The sequence below is a fragment of the Sorex fumeus genome, unplaced genomic scaffold, assembly GCF_029834395.1.
Source record: "Sorex fumeus unplaced genomic scaffold, SorFum_2.1 ptg000128l, whole genome shotgun sequence".
In the NCBI taxonomy this organism is placed as follows: Eukaryota; Metazoa; Chordata; class Mammalia; order Eulipotyphla; family Soricidae; genus Sorex; species Sorex fumeus.
In genome coordinates, this window is record NW_026606185.1 from 49,115,753 (window position 1) to 49,134,741 (window position 18,989).

General features: G+C 52.9%; 1 protein-coding gene across 2 annotated transcripts in view; it reads right to left on the reverse strand.

Moving 5' to 3' along the window:
• ST8SIA5 (ST8 alpha-N-acetyl-neuraminide alpha-2,8-sialyltransferase 5) overlaps positions 1–18,989 on the reverse strand; it is a 56,201-nt gene that overhangs the window by 12,528 nt on the left and 24,684 nt on the right. For both annotated transcript variants that reach the window (XM_056138475.1, XM_056138476.1), the window contains one exon: positions 9,500–9,592. In XM_056138475.1, coding sequence (XP_055994450.1) covers positions 9,500–9,592 — 93 coding nt within the window. The remainder of the gene's footprint in view (positions 1–9,499; positions 9,593–18,989) is intronic.

Consider the following 18,989-nt stretch of genomic DNA (forward strand, 5'->3'; position numbering starts at 1 on the left):
TGGCCTGTTTGTGAGGGGCCAGGAATAAGCACCTTCTCCTCCTGACCATCATTTCTGTGTCTATATGCCTTAGCTTAGTTGTGTTCCTTTAGTTTTTCAGTCACACTCAGCAGTGCACAGGGATTACTCTTTGCTCTATGCTCAGGGATCATTCTTGGTGATGCTCAGGGGACCATATGGGATGCCGAGGATTGAACTCTGGTTGGCCACATGCGAGGCAAGTGCCCTACCTGGCGTACTATAGTTCTGGTCCCTGCTATCCCTTGTTAACGCAAATAAACCCTGGGCATATTTTCGAACATTCCTGCTACCTGCTCACCCCCAGAAACCTGAAGAGTTCTCCCAGAAAAAGCATTGGCAGCTTCCCAGCACTACATGGGCCTGTGATCACCCCACTTCCTTGGCATACAGGAGGGTTCACAATAAACCCATATCTTTGCTCTCTGTATAGGGCAGATCATAGTTTCTGGGGCAGGGGATGGTGAAACATGCATCTGTGAGGCTTGGCGCCACGTGGGATTCAACATTCCCTGTGTGAGAGCTCTCAAAGTACCCTCAGGAAAAGGACTGGCCACACCAATCTCCTTCTCCCTCTGATGGAGCACAACAACCAAAAAAAGTTCGTTCTTAAGTTGCCAATTTCCAAGTCTCTACACTGTCTCGATGCAATGGCCCAGTTTCTTAGAACAGAACCTGCGAAATGTGGGACTGGATAAACATCCAGGAGTCAATAAATGAGCCCAATCCAGTGACACTAGGTGAATGTTCGCCTCCACAGGGCCCTCACCTCCTTCTCATGGTGCCTTATCCTTGTTTCAGGGCCAGCCCTGAGCACTGCACCCTTATCCCAAGCTATCCCCTCTCTCCCACTCCCTACCCCCGCCCCCAGCCCACATACACAGACTTAGCAGCAGCTCGAATGCACTCCCCTTTTTCCTCAGTAACTGCCTTTCCAATCTTTGGAGGGGTATAGTTTGGGGGCCACATCAGCAGTGCTCAGGGACTATTCCTGGCTCTGTGCTCAAGATTGATCCCCAGCATTGCTCAGGGCTGAGTGTACGATGCTGAGGATTCAAAAGAGGGTCCTGGCCACCGCAGTCATGCAGAAGGCCAGTGTCTGGCTTCCCATACTATTTTTTGCCCCTGCTGCTTTCAGGCGCTCTCTCTCTCTCTCTCTCTCTCTCTCTCTCTCTCTCTCTCTCTCTCTCTCTCTCTCTCTTTTAGCACAGTGGTAGGGCATTTGCCTTGCACACAACCAGCCCGGCCGAGCCAGGTTCAATTCCTCCACCACTCTCGGAGAACCTGACAAGCTACCGAGAGTATCTCGCCTGCACAGTAAAGGCTGGCAAGCTACCTGTGACATATTCAATATGCCAAACACAGTAACAACAAGTCTCAAAATGGAGACGTTACACTGGGCCTGCTCGAGCAAAATCGATGAACAATGGGAGGACAGTGTTCATTTGTTTGTTTTGCTTTTTGGGTCACACCTGGCAATGCTCAGGGGTTACTCCTGGCTTTGCGCTCAGGAATTACTCCTGGCAGTGCTCAGGGGACCATACGGGATGCTGGGAATTGAACCCAGGTCAGCCGTGTGCAAGACAAAAGCCCAACGCACTGTGCTATGGCTCCAACCCCCTCCCCCCCTCCGGCTCTTGTGGCAAAGAAATGAGGCATCAGCCACTGATCATTGTGGAGGACCACTCATGGAGGCCATCAGCTCCATTTGACCATGGGCCGGGGACTCACGGTGGAGCCAGTGGTTTCCCACTGGTAAGATACAGGAACACCACATCCTCGCAGAGTGCCAAATCTATGCCATCCCCCCACCTTCCAACGGCAGCCTAAGTGAGTGGTGTTCAACCACTGGTCTGTGGAACAGGACGGTTCCGGGGGTGCAGAAAGGCTGAAAACTGCTGTCTCACCACCTGGTTGTAATTGTCGGTCTGTAAACTGCATGCAGGAGGCAGAGTATGGGTGTGACCAGGTTGAAGAACGTGGGTCTAAGAGAGAGGACAACACTGGATCCTGAGCCCATGGGTTGTGGCACAGCCCCTGTGCCTGCTTGGCAGGGGAACTGGCAGCCAAGTGCCCATGCCCTTGCCCTGGGTCACAACCTGTGTCACTTTGAATACATCACAGCAAGCCTCAGTCTTCTCATCGGGAAAGTGGAATTGATCATAACCCTGCCAGCCCATCACAAGGTAATTTTCCAAAGCATTATATAGAGTCAGAGCAAACCCCATCAACATTCCAATGACAGTCTTCAAAGGATATCCCATTTACATAGAATCTGGAACAGAGAGAGCACTGCCTTGCATGTGGCCAACCCTAGTTAGATCTCTGATATCACAGCATTCCCCAAGTATCCCTGGGCAGAGGATGGAGGGGCGGGGGTCGGGAGGATAGTATGGTCTGGGTAATCTCTGGGACTGCAGGGCCCAAGCAGTACCTCATTGCATTGAACCACCTTCCAGAAGGCAAGAATTGCCGGGAGACACCCCAAACTCCCCAAACTCTCCAGCACTGCTTGGGAGATCCTCCAATAAATAAAAACAAAAATACAGAGTCAGCCATCATAGGCAGGGCAACTAAAAATAGCTGTACCTCTCAGCCCAGGAAAAATGGGAAGGTGTGGTGTGTAGGGGAGCTGAAAAAGCAGGTATGAGCTTGTGGCATGTAAGTGGTGGGTAAACGAAGATCAAAGAGCCTGCATGCATTGCTGAGAGTCAGAAGGAAAGACCAGGAGAAGCAGCCAGAGCCCCAGGGAGCAGGGCTGGGGAAGAGGGGTGGGGAACAGAACATTTCTGTATCTGTGAAAAGTCAGACACAAAAATCTCTGTTTAAGTGCAATCAGGAGACTAAAAATGTGTGTCCTTGCATGGCACATCAGCATAGCAAAGACAGCCCGAGCACACCTGGCATTTCCTGTGGGAAGTGGGCTTCCCAGCCCACACAGAAGGAAGAAGGGTCCTCCTGAAGCTTGATGGGGTGGCCGACCTTGGGGAAGAGCAGTTCCCACGCCCCGTGTCCCTCCCCCCCCACCCCACACACACAAGGCATGCAGTTCCCGTAGCCCTTCTCATTGCATCGGAACAAACGAATTTTGCTTGTGGAATAACGGATGGCTCTTTGCTTGTGGCCCACACTGTCACCAGATTTTTTTTCTAGCCTGGTGCTAGAGATGGGAACAAATAAGAAGGAGGTGATAATGATGACCTCATTTGCCTCCTTTCTCCTCCTTTTCTGCCATGTTGGCTGTTTCCAGGTCTCGTCTGCGTCCTCCAGCCACTCATTCACTCAACAGACTGCTCTAGGCCAGTGCAGGGTCAGAGTCAAGGGCTCCAATTCTCCAGAGCACAAAGGACACCCCAGTCTGAGGAATCCTGTCCACAGGGCCTCTCTGGTACCCCACCTCTCTCTCTCGGTCTCAGAACTGGACCCAGGGTATGGATCCCCATCCCAGAAAAAAGGGGAAGTTGAGGCAGGGAAGGCTTGGGAAGAGAAAGAGGCTCTGAACAGTAATACAGAGGCTCAACCAGCACCAACCAGCCCAGTACATCCTCAATGACTTTAGTAACACCATTATGACATAAACAATGATCACAAATTGACTCTTATTGATCTAAATGTTGATAATTCTATTTGTCTTTGTGTTGTAACAAACAATATGAAGCAAATTTGCTAGTGCCTGCAAGGTGCGGGTAGGAAAGGTGATGGGTAGGAAACTAGGGCCATGGGTGGAGGGAGGGACTGGTGGTGAGACTGCTGGCTGGACAATTGATGCCTGAAACAACTGTATTATGAACAACTTGATAAATGACAGTATCATAATTGAAAATGAAAGAGAAAGAGGCTCTGGGGCAGGAAGAGAAGGAGAAGGGAAGGAAGAGGAAGGAAAGGGAGAGGAAGGGAAGGGAAGGGAAGGGAAGGGAAGGGAAGGGAAGGGAAGGGAAGGGAAGGGAAGGGAAGGGAAGGGAAGGGAAGGGAAGGGAAGGGAAGGGAAGGGAAGGGGGAAAAGGAAAGGGAAAGGGAAAGGGAAAGGGAAAGGGAAAGGGAAAGGGAAAGGGAAAGGGAAAGGGAAAGGGAGGGCAGAGGAGGGGAGAAGGAGCAGGGAGAGGGGAAGAGGGAAAGGGTGGGAAGAAGAGGAGAGGGGAGGGGAGAAAGGGGAGAGGAGGGGTAGGAAAAAGAGGGGAGGAGAGGAGAAAGTGGGGAGGGGAGTGGAGGAAAGGAGAAAAGAGGAGAGGGGACAGGAGGGAGGGGGAAAGAGGGGAGGATAGGGGAAGGAAGGAGTGGGGAAAAGAGGAGAGGGGAGCAGGAAGAGGAGAGGGGAAGGGAAAGTGGGGAGGGGAGGGGAGAGGAGAAAGAGGAGGGGAGAGAGGGATGGGGAGGGAAGAATGAAGAAAGGGGAGGGGAGGGGAAGAAAAAGGAGGGGGAGGGAAGAAAGAGGAGGGGAGGCGAGGGGAAGGGAGGCGAGTGGAGGAAAGAGGAAGAGAGGGGAAGAAAGAGGAGGGGAGGGGAGGGGAAGGGAGAGAAGGGGAGGGGAGGCCTCTTGGAACATTGAAAGTGGTGTTCTTCCATCACTGCTCCTCCTGCACTCAGGCATGCAGGTGTGGGAAGGTGGGACCCACTGCTCTAGCACTTGGTTGGCATCTCTGGTCCATGGAGCGGTCTGCAGGGCAGGTGCCAGTCTGCAGGTGTACCCAGGCTGAAGAATACACAGCTCTGGAAGGACTAAACTCAAGCACAATCATTTCTCTCATGTCCTTTCATCACGCATCACCCCACAGCAACTCTGCGGGTCCCTGCGTCCTCCGGGAAAGGCAGCATTCTCCATGTGGGAATTTTCCAGCCCACTGCTTTTTACCATCCATGTGAGCAGTTTGGGATGGGAGTCAGGAATGGGAGTCAGCCCCCGGTGAATCACACTCTTCCTTGCCTGTCTCCTCAGCCCAAATGCCAGCTGGCATCCGTGTGCCTGCGGGGCCTTGGCACACAGCCAGCAGCACCCCCCACTCCCCCAACCCTCCCCTCCCCCCGCCCTTGATCTACAGACGAGGATGCAGCCTTCTCCACAGATGCAGCAGCTCCATGAGCCGCTGGTGTGGTCTGGGCCGAAGCACATCAAAGCCCAGAGAGGCTTGGGGCTGTCAGAACCACTCAGAGCAGAGGCCGGCCTTGGGCTCTTAGATTTCAGCCCTGGAGACCCCGAGCCTCGACTCTGGGCACCCCACTATCCCCAAGGGCTCACACATGGATAGCCCGGGAGCTGCCTCCATCTTTCCCACTCTCTTGCAGCACCCAGACTACCAGAAGAACGACTGGCCATCCAGTGCCAAGCCCGAGAGGTCAGCAGCTGGGATGGTGGCACAGCTCAGAGGAGGCCCAGGAAGGGCATCCGAAGCAGAGGCGAGCAGGAGAGGCAAACCCACCAAACCCATCCACGGGCCTGGATGGGGCTGAGAGAGGAGGTTTCCCCAATCACACACGTGATTTGGATGTTCAGTAGAATGCCCAGCCCTAGGCGGATGCAGTGATCAGGACTCCCAGGTACTAGATTGTGTCTTCTGCAGATTCCTGTGTTGATCCTCAGAATGTGACTGTATTTAGAGATGGGATCTTCACAGGGTGTTAAAGTGACATCATGAGGATGGGCCGACACCCCATGAGCGAGAGAAGATGGAGGAGAAGGCGGCCATCTGCAAGCTCAGGACAGAGGCCTCCGGAGCAACCAGCCCCACCACACCTGGAGCCTGGACTTCAGGCCTCAGCCCTGTGAGTTCTTCACTTAAGTCTGTGGCCCTGGGTCATGAGGACCCTAGCCAACGAGCCTTGGAGCAAATATAGAGGCAAGTCTGGTAGATGGTGATCCAAAGGGGAGGATCTCGGCATAGAACTCACATACCTTCTGTTTCCATGAAGACACTTTGCATATCCTGACTTTACAGTTTAGGGCTCAGAGAGAAGTATAGTGGGGAAGGTGTGTGCCTGGCACACATCAGAACTGGCCTTTGGTCCAGCACCAAATTGGGCTCCAAGCCCTGCCAGGAGTTATCCCTGAGCACAAAGCCAGGAGTAAGCCCTGGCCACCACCAGATGTGGTCCAAAAATCATCCCCCCCCAAAATAATTTTATTTCCACCTGGAAAACACAAATGTGTGCCCTTACTACGGTGCTCCCCCATAGAGGGCCTGAAAGCTGAATACTGAGCCAAAATCATGGTATCCCACTTACATGCTCATAAATCTGAGTTTTGTCTGTGATCTGGGTTGCCATGCAGCTAAAGAAACCCTACCCCCAGTCACTCCACGGACACTGTGCCCACCTGCTTGAATCCTTCAGGTAGGCGCCCCTGGACTTCAGAGAAAGACAAACTCAACTCTTCAAGGCTCTGCCAGGGCTGACATCTGTCTGGACCCCTCACATGGACACTGCCCTGCCCTGGCCCTTCCCACCTGGCCATAGCAGTTTCTCCTGGCATAGCTCTGGTATTCCCCCTAGTTTAGTTGGTGTGTGTCAGCAAGGGCTGGTGGGCTCGACATGGGTGTAGGTTTTAAATTAAAAAGGTGTGGTGGGTACTCATACGCAGGCACTCACATGCAGGACGGAATTCAAGCATTCAGTAACCAAGAGATCCCTCCCCAGGCTGGTCCATGGTGACAGCAGACAGATGGGGAACCGGAGCCCCAGGCCAGTCAGTAGTCGGGTTATTTCTCTCTCCTCTCTGGTGCCATCTGATCTCTGCCCTCACGGCACAGTCGTAGTTGTCCTTTTGGTCGTAGTCCCAGTCATCACAGTTACATCAATCTAGTCTCCTCGTGGACCTCAAAGTCCTCTCTCTTTCATTATATCTTCTTCCTCATCCTGACGTAGTCTCATAGTCCTCTACTTCCAACCATCATCGTCATCTGCTTCTCCTTCTAGTCCCAAAGTCCCCAAAGTCTCAGTTCTCCTCCTCATCTTCAACATCTCTTCATCTACTTTCTAGTCCTCAACATCTAGTCCTCAGCATCTAGTCCTCAGCATCTAGTCGTCGATATTCTCTTCCCCAACAACTAGTCCCCAATGTCTTCAACATCTTGTTCTGACTTTTACATCTCCCTTACAGCATAGTTATTTAGAAATCATGAAGGGTGGAGATACACAAAGGTGGGGTTGAACATTTATCATAACAACAAAGAGATGTAAAGCCTCTCCTTCAGGAGATTGAATCAAGGACAAAAATCTCATCTGAAGATTCAGCACTCCAGATTTCTAAGAGATCCACTCAAGGGCAGGATTCCTTCCATCTAGAGTGTATTGCTTTCTCCTTTCCTCAGCTAGTAATCCATTTAAACCATCATAGTAAATTTACTTCTTACAATATTTCTACCAATACCATTTTGTATGAACACAGTAAGAGATATATTAAGCTTAAAGGTTGGCTCTTCCTGGGGACATCTCACTATATATTCCAGACTTCAGGCCACGTTAGTCTCTCCTAAACCCAGCAGAGTCCTTATTCAGTTACTTCTTTTTGGACCATGACAGAGTTTGTACATGACTGTGCTCTTAATATAGTTAAGTATTATGGCACTTGGCCTGGCCCATTTTGATGCCAGGGTAGCTCACAGCTTGCCCTGGGTCCGTCCAGTCTCTCATCAGGACCCTGTTCTTCAAGTGTTAGGAACTAAGGGTAATTGAGGCTTACATCAAGTAAATATGGATGCTCGGGAGTAAATATTATTATGGGGTCAATTAACTTCCATGTCACATAGCATAGCATTAATTGTCTTCCTGTATCTATAAAAAAAAGGACATTGCTGAATAAATAATGCAAATGATATAAAGGAAAGAGAAAAGCAATATAGGATTATTAGTGATTGATGGAATTGGGTGTGCCTCAAGGGCACTATTGTGGAAGTGGTTCAATAAACCTTAAGCTCCCTGTGGGAAGAGCAAGGACAACCCAAAGTTATCCAACACATGAGAGTGGCACGTGGCTTCTTGGACTTCTCCCTAGAGGGGGTCGAGAGACCCCTGGTTAGAACAGGGATGTGGGTAGTACAGTGAGCATTTGGGCTTATCTTTGGGGTGGTCCAGTAGCTGCTGCGTCCATGGCCTCTGCATGACGGCCCTGAGGCTTCTGGGAAAGAAGGTGGGGGTGGGGCAGGCTGAACATAGGGCACCTCGAACCTGTACCCCTGTGAACAGCTGTCTGCTTCTGGGACCTTACCCATCCCTTCGGCACCTCCCACGGGGTCATGAATTGTGTTCACATTGGGGTGAGGAAGGAAAGCCTCTGAGCAGTGAAGCCAAGTTGTGTTGGTAAAACTCAGAGTTCCCTTGGAGCTCTGAGTCATACTGAGCCCAGGATCTCTCTAACCCACGACCTGGAAATCAGGTCAAACACCTAATGGAGCTGCCCGCTGCCCGGAGGACAGGGGCGGCAGGCAGGGGCCACATCTGGGGTGGGGGAGGGGCTGGGTCTCGACATGCACACCTGACTCGGCTTGACTGCAACGTAGCCTGCATTGGTACAGCATTGCTTTCAATAGCTGTGGTCCTGTCCAGCCTGACCATGCAGGCTGTCTCTCGAGGGGGCCAGATGCCCGTTTATGGCAGGGAAGGGGGCTAGTTGGGAATGGAGGAGAGCTGGACACACACATACATACATACATACATACACACACACACACACACACACAAATGCAGCTCGTGAGCGAGCAGTTTCTCCCAAAGGCTGATTTGGGGAAGCCACGGAACACGGTCCTTCTCTCATTCATTTGTTGAGGAGGGGGTCAGGGATAAAAGTAAGGGACTGGGGAGTGACCCGCCGGACTGGAGCACATGCTCTGCATGTGGACGCCCCAGATTGGATCCTCGGCGCCATAAGGCCCCCCCCCGAGTCCCACTAGGTGTGGGACCAGGTGTTGTGCCCCACTGCCCAACAGAAGCAAGGACAGTTCCTCCGGGGGGGGGGGGGGGGCGGGGCGGGGAATGTCTTCTGCAAGAAGACAGAGAAAGAGTCTCGAGCCCATGGGCAGCGGAAGACTCACAGCAAACATCTCAGCACCCACTTAAACGCTTCGCCTTTTCAGTCATGTTTTAAATACCAGTATCCTTAATGACGACAGAGCACTGCTAGCCAGAAGGCAGGCAGCTCAGCTCTGGAGCACGGAGAGCGGAATTTCAGGCACAACACTCGGGGCCGCTCGATTTCCCTCCGCGTTGCCCAGTGATGCTAATCAGACACTGTAACTGAGCCGGGGCTGCAGAGCTGGAGGTGACCTTGCCAGTGTGACCTTTGTCTTCAAACACTCACTGTCCTCGCTGCCTTTCTCCCCCAGGGCTCTCCAAATGCTCTCCCTACTCCCCCCAAATACGACCTACTTTTGCCTCCCCCAGATCCACTCTGTTCCACTTCCTCCCACCTCCTAGCCCCCATGTTCCCACCCACCCCCCAACCTTGCCCGTGTTCCCACCCCGCACATGCACTGCGCCCACAGGCCACACTTACATGGACAGCACCTTCACTTCCAAGATTTCCTGCCTCAGCTCCAGGCATCTTGTGGAGTTATATTCAAGAGGACCCTCGTAAAACTCGAAGTACCTGGGGACCGACAGGAACAGGGGTCACTACACAAAGAAACCACCCCCAGATTTGGGGTCTGCCAGGGCTCTTGGGGGCGGTAGGGAGGGGGGTTAGTATTTATCCTGGCCAGATCAATAGAGCAAACCAGCCCTCAACTAGTGAATTATTCATTAAGGAGAACCCCTGGCTTGAGTCCTGTTTCCCTAGAACCAGGAGTATAAACCCATTTCAGCCAGAGGCAGGTTTGCTTCCAACTGGGTGACTGGGGGCAGGGATGGTGACAGGGGTGCGGAGGAGCCTGGGGTGCAGCCTGGCTCCCATTGTCCCCTGAGGTCCGTCCTGGAGTTAGCTGGTCGCTTCTTACTTGGCAGTTCCAACTGCCCGGGGAAAGGGGGTGCTCTCCCCTTCAAACCTCTGGGATACTGCCCATTCCGTGCCAGAGCAGCCCAATAGGGTTGGTATATCAGTGAAACCACGTTCCCATTTTAGTTTGGTTGGTTTAATTTGGAGGGGGGGGGGCATTCTTGGCAGTGCTTAGGTCTTATGCCTAGCTCTGCACTCAGGGATCACTCCTGGTGGTGCTCAGAGAGATCATCTGGGATGCTGTGAATCAAACCCAGGTCAGTCACATGCAAGGTTAGCGCCATCCCCCTGACCTGTCTCTCCAGCTTGTAATAAAGCAATGTCAGTAGCATCTCCCTCTGCAGAGGGAAATTAGGTTTACTCTGAACTGAGATCGATAGCACAGCGGTAGGGCGTTTGCCTTGCACGCAGCCAACACGGCCAACCCGAGTTCAATTCCTCCGCCCCTCTCGGAGAGCCCGGCAAGCTACCGAGAGTATCTCGCCCACATGGCAGAGCCTGGCAAGCTCCCCATGACGTATTCAATATGCCAAACACAGTAACAACAAGGTCTCCAATGGAGACATTACTGGGCCCGCTCGAGCAAATCGATGATCAACGGGAGGGCCTTTTACTTTACCTGTACTGAGATCTAATGTGTGTTTTTAAATGTGCCATTTAAAAATGCCATTCCTCTTCATCATTTAGGTGATCTCTGAGTGCAAAGCCAGGAGACAGCCCTGAGCACTTCTGGGTGCTGTCCATCCTCCCCAAAAAACGACCATGAATTTAAGATAAAGATTCTTCCTACATCTCCTAGAAGCCTCATGACAGGAGGACCTGAAGGGGCTGAGAAGCGTCTCAGGAAGAGCACAGGCCTTACTGATGTAGTGTATGTAGTTCCGGGTTCCATCCACGGCAACCTCCAAATGGCATGAAATCATTATATTCATAATATTAAAAAATATTTACAGAATCATGTGCCAGCTGTGTTTACCTGTAAATTTAACACACACCCCAACCCTGACCTCCTGTAAGCATTTATGTAGGTAAGCTTTTGTTTTTTATTTGTTTCTTGAACCACATCCAGCTGTGCTCAGGGCTTACCCCTGGCTTTGTGCTCAGGGAATATTCCTACGGGTGCCCAGGGGACCATATGCAGTGCCAGGAATTGCAACCAAGGTTGATCATGTGCAAGAAAAACAGCTCTAGATTATTGGCCCTGTAGGTATGCTTTAAAAATTAAATTAATTTACCCCAAAATTAACTTCTTTTAAAAGCATTCATAGGGGATGAAGCAACAGTAATCGGGTAGGGAGTTTGCCTTGCATGCAGCCAACAGGTTTGATCCCCAGCATCCCATATGGTTCCCCAAGCACTTCCAGGAGTGATTCCTAAGGGCAGAGCCAGGAATAACCCCGGAGTATCACCTGGTGTGACTCCCCTTAAAATAAATAAATAAATAAATAATAATAATAAAAACATTCATAATTTTTAGATATATAGTAATTCATTTTATATTTGATCATCTCAGTTTATCTTATATATCTAAGGAATTAAAAGAATATTTTAAAGTACTAAAACTCTTACAGAATAAAATCACTTCTACTCACAAAATGAATGGATGATTAGTGCTCAGGTGTTAAAAGAACCAATGCATTGAGTAACCCAAATTATCTTATCACCCCCCCCCCCCTTTCCCCTCTGTGCTTTGAACTCCTTTTTAAATCTTTCTTACCAGGAAAACTCATGTCAATATGATAGTCCTTCAATACCCAACTCAAATGCCCCTGTGTTTTGGACTCCTACTCTCAGGGCCCCTCTGTACACTGTCTCTTAATTGGAATAATTACTGTACTGTAAAAGTCCATTTACAGGTTTTGTTCCTCCCAAACTCTTGAGTGCATCAAACACATGGAGAACTCTGGCTTTGCTGTCCCTTGCCTTTTTCTGAGACAAAACTACATTTCCCAGACTCCCTTGTAGCTTTGGTTCTAGATCCAGCTTTACCAGAACCCATGAGACACATTTGCATGAGAGAGCGGTCTGTGAGAGGCACTGTTTCGCTGGTGCGGAAAGTGGCAGAGGTGGGAACTGGAGCAACAGTGCAGCGGTATAGGATGTTTGCATTGCATGCAGCCCACCCAGGATTGATCCTTGGCATCCCTAAAGGTCCCCTGAGCACCTCCAGCAGTAGTACCTGAGTGCAGAGCCCAGAGTAAGCCCTGAGCATCGCTGTGTGTGGCCCCCAAACAAAACAACAACAAAATAAAGAAAGTGGCAAAGGTGGCACAGCTCTTGGAAACTGTGGTGGTGGCAACACCTTTGAGATGCTATCAGAGGCCAGCGCTTCCTTTCACAGGGCAGTGGGGAGCCATTCCTGGAAGCTCAGCCAAGGGTCTTTCTTCTACTCAGCCAACAATGCAAAATGACCTGTGCCCCCCAACAAATACTTTTCTGCTTTAATTAAATGGATCTTGTTATCTGCACCTAAGAACAAGGGGTCACCGTGAGGTCACACCCAATGGTGCAAGTCCTTGGCTCTAATGGACTCTAAGTTTCCAGTCTACATCAGTAAACGTCGTCTGGTATCTTATCACCATCACGAGCATCGCTGTTCGCAACCCGAGCCCATGGCACCAGGTCCTTTGGTATCCAGTGGGTCATCGAAGCCGTGTCCTCAAGCTGCTAGGAAGCAAAGCTCCAGATTCCAATAAAGACGGAGACCAGTGGGCAGACTGGCCAGGCCCTTGTGGAGATGCTCTAAACCAGTTGTGTGACATAGGGTAAATCACTTCCCCTCTCTGGCCTCTATTCTTTCCTCCTTAAAACAATCCATGTAATCTAGGTTACATGGGCAGACAGTAAAATAAGCCCTGAGTTCCTCAATGCTTCTGGGTTGCCCTAGCAGAGACAACCATACTGTGAATTAATGCTCCACAGTCAATGGGAGGGAGAGGGAGAGAGACCTGGAGGGAAGTGAAATCCAGTTGCCAGGACCCCAGCATGGTCCCCACCTCACCTCCGCACATCCCTGGTGATAAACAAGGGTTACTCCTGCCTCATGCATTCAGGAATTACTTCTGACAGTGCTCCGGGGACCATATGGGATGCTGGGAATCAAGCCCGGGTCGACTGTGTGCAAGGCAAATGCCCTACCCGCTGTGCTATCGCTCTAGCACCTATTCAGAATTATTGACTAAATTACCTCTCTTTCTCTTAGGTCAGTCAAAGCAAGAGTAAGATCACATGACTCCCTGTGACCCTTTGCTGAGGGTTGGATAGACAACCAGATTTCACCCTTTCTCTCCCCCTACCCGCTCTCCAGACACATCCTCCCATGCATTTCTGAGCCTTCACACTCTCATCTGTAAAATCAGCATTTCTAAAAACTGTGGTGCACATGTGTGTGTGAGCATGTGTGTGTGTGTGTGTGTGTGTGTGTGTGTGTGTGTGTGTGTGTGTGTGACAGTGAGATGAGCTATTGATGTGCATGTTGGGAAATGCACTGTCACAGTGCCCAAGAAAAGACCCTTCCCCCCTTTCTCCTGCTGGTGAGGGGTGAGGGCAGCCAGCAGTTTCCCAGGAACTCCTGTTTAAGCTACACATGTGCAACTACCCTCCTAGGTCAACGCAGTTCCTCAAGATGCTCCAGAACCCCTTGCCTGTGAGAACTAACCCAAAGTCCCCTCGCAGACTGTGCCACCCCCTCCTCACACCCCAGGGCCCCTGTGCCCTTACCCTGATCCCTGAGAGCCAGTCATCTGGGCACGGGGATAGGGGGTACCCCTATGCCCCGCCCCACCATTATCATTCATATGGGCCCATCTTAACCCTCACTAGTCCCTTCTCAGAGGAAGATTCCTGTCCCCCAATCCCTCTGCCTTCTCCCTGACCCTGGAGTGGCCCCAAGTGGCCCTACCCAACGGCCTCCTCTTTCAGGTCAGGATTATTGAGCCTGAAAACCTCGTCCTTCATAACCATCACCTCTGTGTCTACATCAGCCCATGCCTGGCTGGAACAGATCCCAAGGAGCCCTAACTTACTCCATGCGGCACCTCAGACAATCCCAGAAGCCAGGCTGTGCCCAAGCAGGAACCTGCTTCCACCTTGGGGAACAGAGCTCCCCCGTGGCCCTCTAAGCTGCTCTACAGGGGCTCCGCTGGGCGAGTCCCCCTGACTCATCCTGGTCTCTAAGGATGACTGACTTGAGGAAATAAGACAGTGGGAAGTAGGTGGCACTACCCTAGGTCACCCCTCAATTGCACTTCTGGCAGGGTGCCCCCAGATTCCATTCTGGAGGAAGTCATGGAAATCCTTGTTGGATTTGGATTCTGACCTTTATGCCAACCACAAAACAATCCCCCAAAATGGGGCGGGAGGGAAACTGAGGACAGCGGTGATGGGAAATGTGCGCTGGTGAAGGGCTGGGTACTGGAACATTGTATGACTGAGACCCGATCATGAACAACTTTGTAACTGGTATCTTATGGTGATTAAATAAAAAATCAATTAATTATAAAATTGTATAGATAGAAATGAGGAAGGGTTGAACTGTCACAAAATGGGTGTTTTTGGTTTGCTGAGTCATTGGGATAAGAGATTTTTAAATATTTTGGCGGAAAAGGATGTGAGGGGAAAGCTCAAAGGGCTGGAGCACCTATCTCGCATGAGTGAGAGCCCCAAGGTGGCTTCTGGCACCCTGAGCAGTGATGGGTGCTGGCTCTGGACACACACACACACACACACACACACACACACACACACACACACACACACTTCTCTGTTGCTTTGGACATGTTCTGTAGTTGAATTCTGACCCTTTTGCCACTAGAAACGACTCCTCCTTGCGGTATTAATCCAGCTCTCCCTCTCAGTACTCAAGCTGGCCCTGCGGGAAGATGGACAGCAACACTGTCCCCAAACTGTCCCCAACACTGTCCTCAACACTGTCCCAGACACATTTCCAATGCAGACACCTCTCAAGGTGAGTTCGCAGCTTCTCTGCTTTCCGTCTGGAAAGCCGATCTCTCCCTGGCCAGCTCAGCCATCGGCGCAGGTACCCGACTCTGCTCAGACATCACATGGGACCCAGCAGTCCAGCCGGCGGCCTGGCTGGGCTGCAAGGGTCCTGCCCAGAAGCTGTGGCAGCAGCCTTGGCTCACCAACTGCAGGTACTGGCCCCCCACAGAGTGACCGCCGTGGCTGGCTCTGCCATTCCAACCAGCCTGGATGTCTTCAGAACTGTGGGGGCCACGGCCACTGGGCAGTACGAGCCTAGGCCCAGCTATGCTGTTCTCTATCCCTGTCCCTTTACCCTACACATGGATGGGGTGCCAGGGCATGGGGACCTAGGAGCCCCCGAGTCACGCTAGAGCACCTTGAGGAGGCCTCCTCCAGCCCCCAGGAGCAGGAAAGGGGTCCCAGCTCAGCCACAGTGGAAGTCCCCCCACATGCCCCCTGACCCCACCCTCTGACCTCCTCGCCTCCGCCCCTGGCTTCTGTCAAACCAGCTAGCTCAGAGAGCCCTGGGGCAGACTGTAGACTCCACATGGGGTGGCTCGGAACCCAGGGACAAGAAAGCATCTCTGTAGATGAGGAGAAAGCCCCCTTTTTCTCGGCATGAACTAGGCAATGAGCCAGTTATATGGCTTGTCAAGGGAGTGGGAGTGGGCTGCCATTTTACTCGACCACCTGGCTGTAGGGGCAAGGGCACAGGGTTGGAGGGAAATAGAGGGGAAAGATGGTCTCTGCGCAATGCACGCCCTGCCCATCTGTGCCCGTGCTGTGGTGTGATGCTCCATTCTCTGACTGCTCCCTCCTTGATCAGCCCTGAGAGGCACGTCTGGTTTCCCCAGTGTGTGGCAGAGGCTGCAAGAGAGAAAGACACCAGTCCCAAGTTCATGTAGCCGGTCCCCGGTGGGTCTAGAACAAGGAACCGCAGGCTTCGGAGAGCCCATTCTGGACCTCCATCACTCTCATGCATTTCCTCTGCCTGATTCGGACCAGCCCCGGTCACCTGGGGCTTGTGTGAGAGAGCAGCCCCCGCCCCTCTCCCCCCACCCTCCCATTCCCTAGGCCACCAGTCCTCCATGCGTCGAGGTTCTATTCTATTTCCAGAGTCAGAACAGCTGTCGTCTCGAGATAGCACACCCGTCAGCATACACGCACAGGCATCAGAGCCTGAAAATTGCAGCCTGACAACTCCACAGGACTGCAGGGCCTTCCCCAGCAGGGCCAGAGGTGGGGAGGGGGGGTGGAAGGGGGCAGGACATGTTGTGGGAAGCCCCCCCAACCCCTGCCCACTGTGGAGGGAATGGCAAGAGCCCCTACCCAGCCCACATTGTGCATTCTCCCCTGTCCACAGGAAGCCTGGTATGGAGCGGCAACAACCCTGGGATGGTGACAGGCCCGAAGTGCCACCCTGGATGGCTGGGTGGTGGATCAATCTGCTCTGGGGAGGGGGCGGAGTGGGGGAGACACACTGGGAATGTCATTCCAGGCTGAGGCATTGCGCTGGGGGTTTGGGGGTAACACTGAAAGCTCAAGTTCTCTCTTCCTTCTCCTCCCACCGCCAGCCCCAGCAGAGTATACACACACACACACACACACACACACACACACACACACATATGCACAGACACACACACCAGTGCTCCAGGCCCCAGGGCCCTGCCCAAGATCAGCTGCTACCTCCTCCTCTTCCTCTTCCTCTTTCTCTTTCTCCTCCTCCTCCTCCTCCTCCTACTCATCCTCTTCCTACTTCTCCTGTGTGTCCCCCCACTGCCCCCACTCCCCCACCTTAGAAGCACCTCTCCGCCCACAGCTGGTGACATGCACCAGCCCTTATCTCTCCCCTGCATGCATCTCTGTGTCCGGAATCCTTTCCTTCACTGTGTCTTCCCACCTGCTCACCCACCCAACATCAGCCTGGGTACTGGCCTCCTTGAAAAATCCTCCTCGCCTTCCCGCCTCTATGCCCACTGCCCCGGGCACACCTCCAGCTTTCCTCCAAGGACTCAGGTGCAACTCCTCCACTGCCTCCAGGACCGCTCTGTGGACACCCACCATATTCCTCTCCCGCTCACCACAGACTTGCTGCCCCACTCAGAGTTAAGTGGAGGCCGAGAGACCCAGCCAGCCAGGAGCCCACCCTCAGCAGCCAGGACAACTGGGAGTACACGTGGGGCCAAGCGAGTCACAGAAAAGGAAGATAGGTGGGGTGGGGGTGGGAGGGATATGAGGATCATCAGTGGTGGAGAACGGACACTGGTGGAGGGATGTGTACTCGAGCATTGTATGACTGAAACACAAGCTCCAAAGTTTGTAAGTCTGTAGCTGTACCTCACAGTGATTCACTAATAAAAATTGAAAGGAAGGAAGGAAGGAAGGAAGGAAGGAAGGAAGGAAGGAAGGAAGGAAGAAAGAAAGAAAGAAAGAAAGAAAAGGAAGGTAGGAGGGGCTGGAGCAATAGCATGGCAGGTAGGATGTTTGCCTTGCATGCGGCTGACCTGGGTTCGATTCCCAGCATCCCCTATGGTTCCCCAAGCACCGCCAGGAGTAACTCCTGAATGCAGAGCCAGTAACCCCTGAGCATCGCTGGGTGTGATCCCACCCCCTCAAAAAAAAAAGCGGGGAAATAAAAGGGAAAGGAACGTAGGAGAGGGTGATGGAGGGTAGTGGGAGGGCACCAGGAAGTCCAGGAAGGGCTCTCAGATGGGGGAACATCTTCAAGGGAGAGGCCCCTTGCCATCAGCCATGGGGGTGGAGGGCTCGAGATCCCCAACCCAGCCCCGGCAGGAGAAGGCCAGGCTCCCAAGCACGTTCCCTCCAGCTGCTGCAGAAGGGTCTGGAAACCGGGAGGAGCCGGCCACAGACTCTACTGCAAGTGGACAGGAGCATGCGCAGTGCACAGGAAGCTGGCGGGAGGAGGTCAGTGTCAGAGCCAGCTGGGCGCCTTGGCCGCAAGAGAGGAAGAGAAATCAACGAGGATTTGGGCTGGCACCGTTCACTGGCTCCTGGTGTCACCTGAGAAGCTACAAAGGCCGGAGATAAACAGGCCTGGGTGTGACTCAGGCTCCTGGCCGTGACCTTCCAGAGGAGGCAGGAGTGGGCATGCGGCCTGGTGCAGAGATCAGGGCTAAGGGACCGGCCTCGCGGGCTGAGGGTGACAGCCGCAGGGAGGAGGCCCTTGTGAGCTCTCAAGGAGGCAGAGCAGAGAGGGACAGGCCTGAGTTCAGCTCCCGCATCGTGACGGAGGCGAGAGAGAAGGCATGCAAGCCCGCGGGGTGGACACAGAAGCCAGGGGCAGAGAGTGCGTCCAAGACAGAAAGGCCAGCCCTGCTCCGTGCCAGCAGAGGTCAAGCTGGAGGAGGCTGGAGGCGGCCCCTGTGGTCCAACAGCCAGGAGGGCACCGCTGACCTGCACCAGAGCAGTTCTGGGCAGGGGGCAACAAACATAGCTTGCAGCAAGAACAGACATGGGGATGGTGGAGATGATGACACGGAAATAATTGTTTGTGACAATCCAACCCCAACCCATGTGCTGAATTCTGCACTGCTTGGGGGGGTTGGGGTGGTGGTAAAGGGAAGGTGTTTAAGGCATGGGCTGTCACTCCTGCCAATGAGCTCAGCAACCTGGTGAAATGGGCCTCGGGGAGCTCCCTGGCCTGGAGGCACCCTCAAGGGGGCGAGGCACCCTGGCCAATGAGGGACTCTGGGGCACATTCTGCTCAGACCCTGCAGGACGGACATAGGAAGGAACAGGCAGGGGTTCTGGTGGCCTCCAAAAGGCAAACCTGGGAGCCCCCTGGGTGCAAGGAGGCTCTCATGAGGAGGTCCCGGGGGCACTAGGAGCCCATATCCCTGAGAAAGGAAGCACAGCTCGTGCCCTACCACTCACCTGGGGAACTTGACCAGCCTTGGTAGCCCTCACTTCTGAGTGCCCCCAACTCTGTCCTTTTAGCCCTACCCAGCCCCCTTTTAACTTTCCACCCATTTCTTTTCCTTCAAGGAGCTGGCGGGCAGGGGGTGGGGAACTGGTCCCTTCTACCCCACAAGAGACCAGGCTCCAT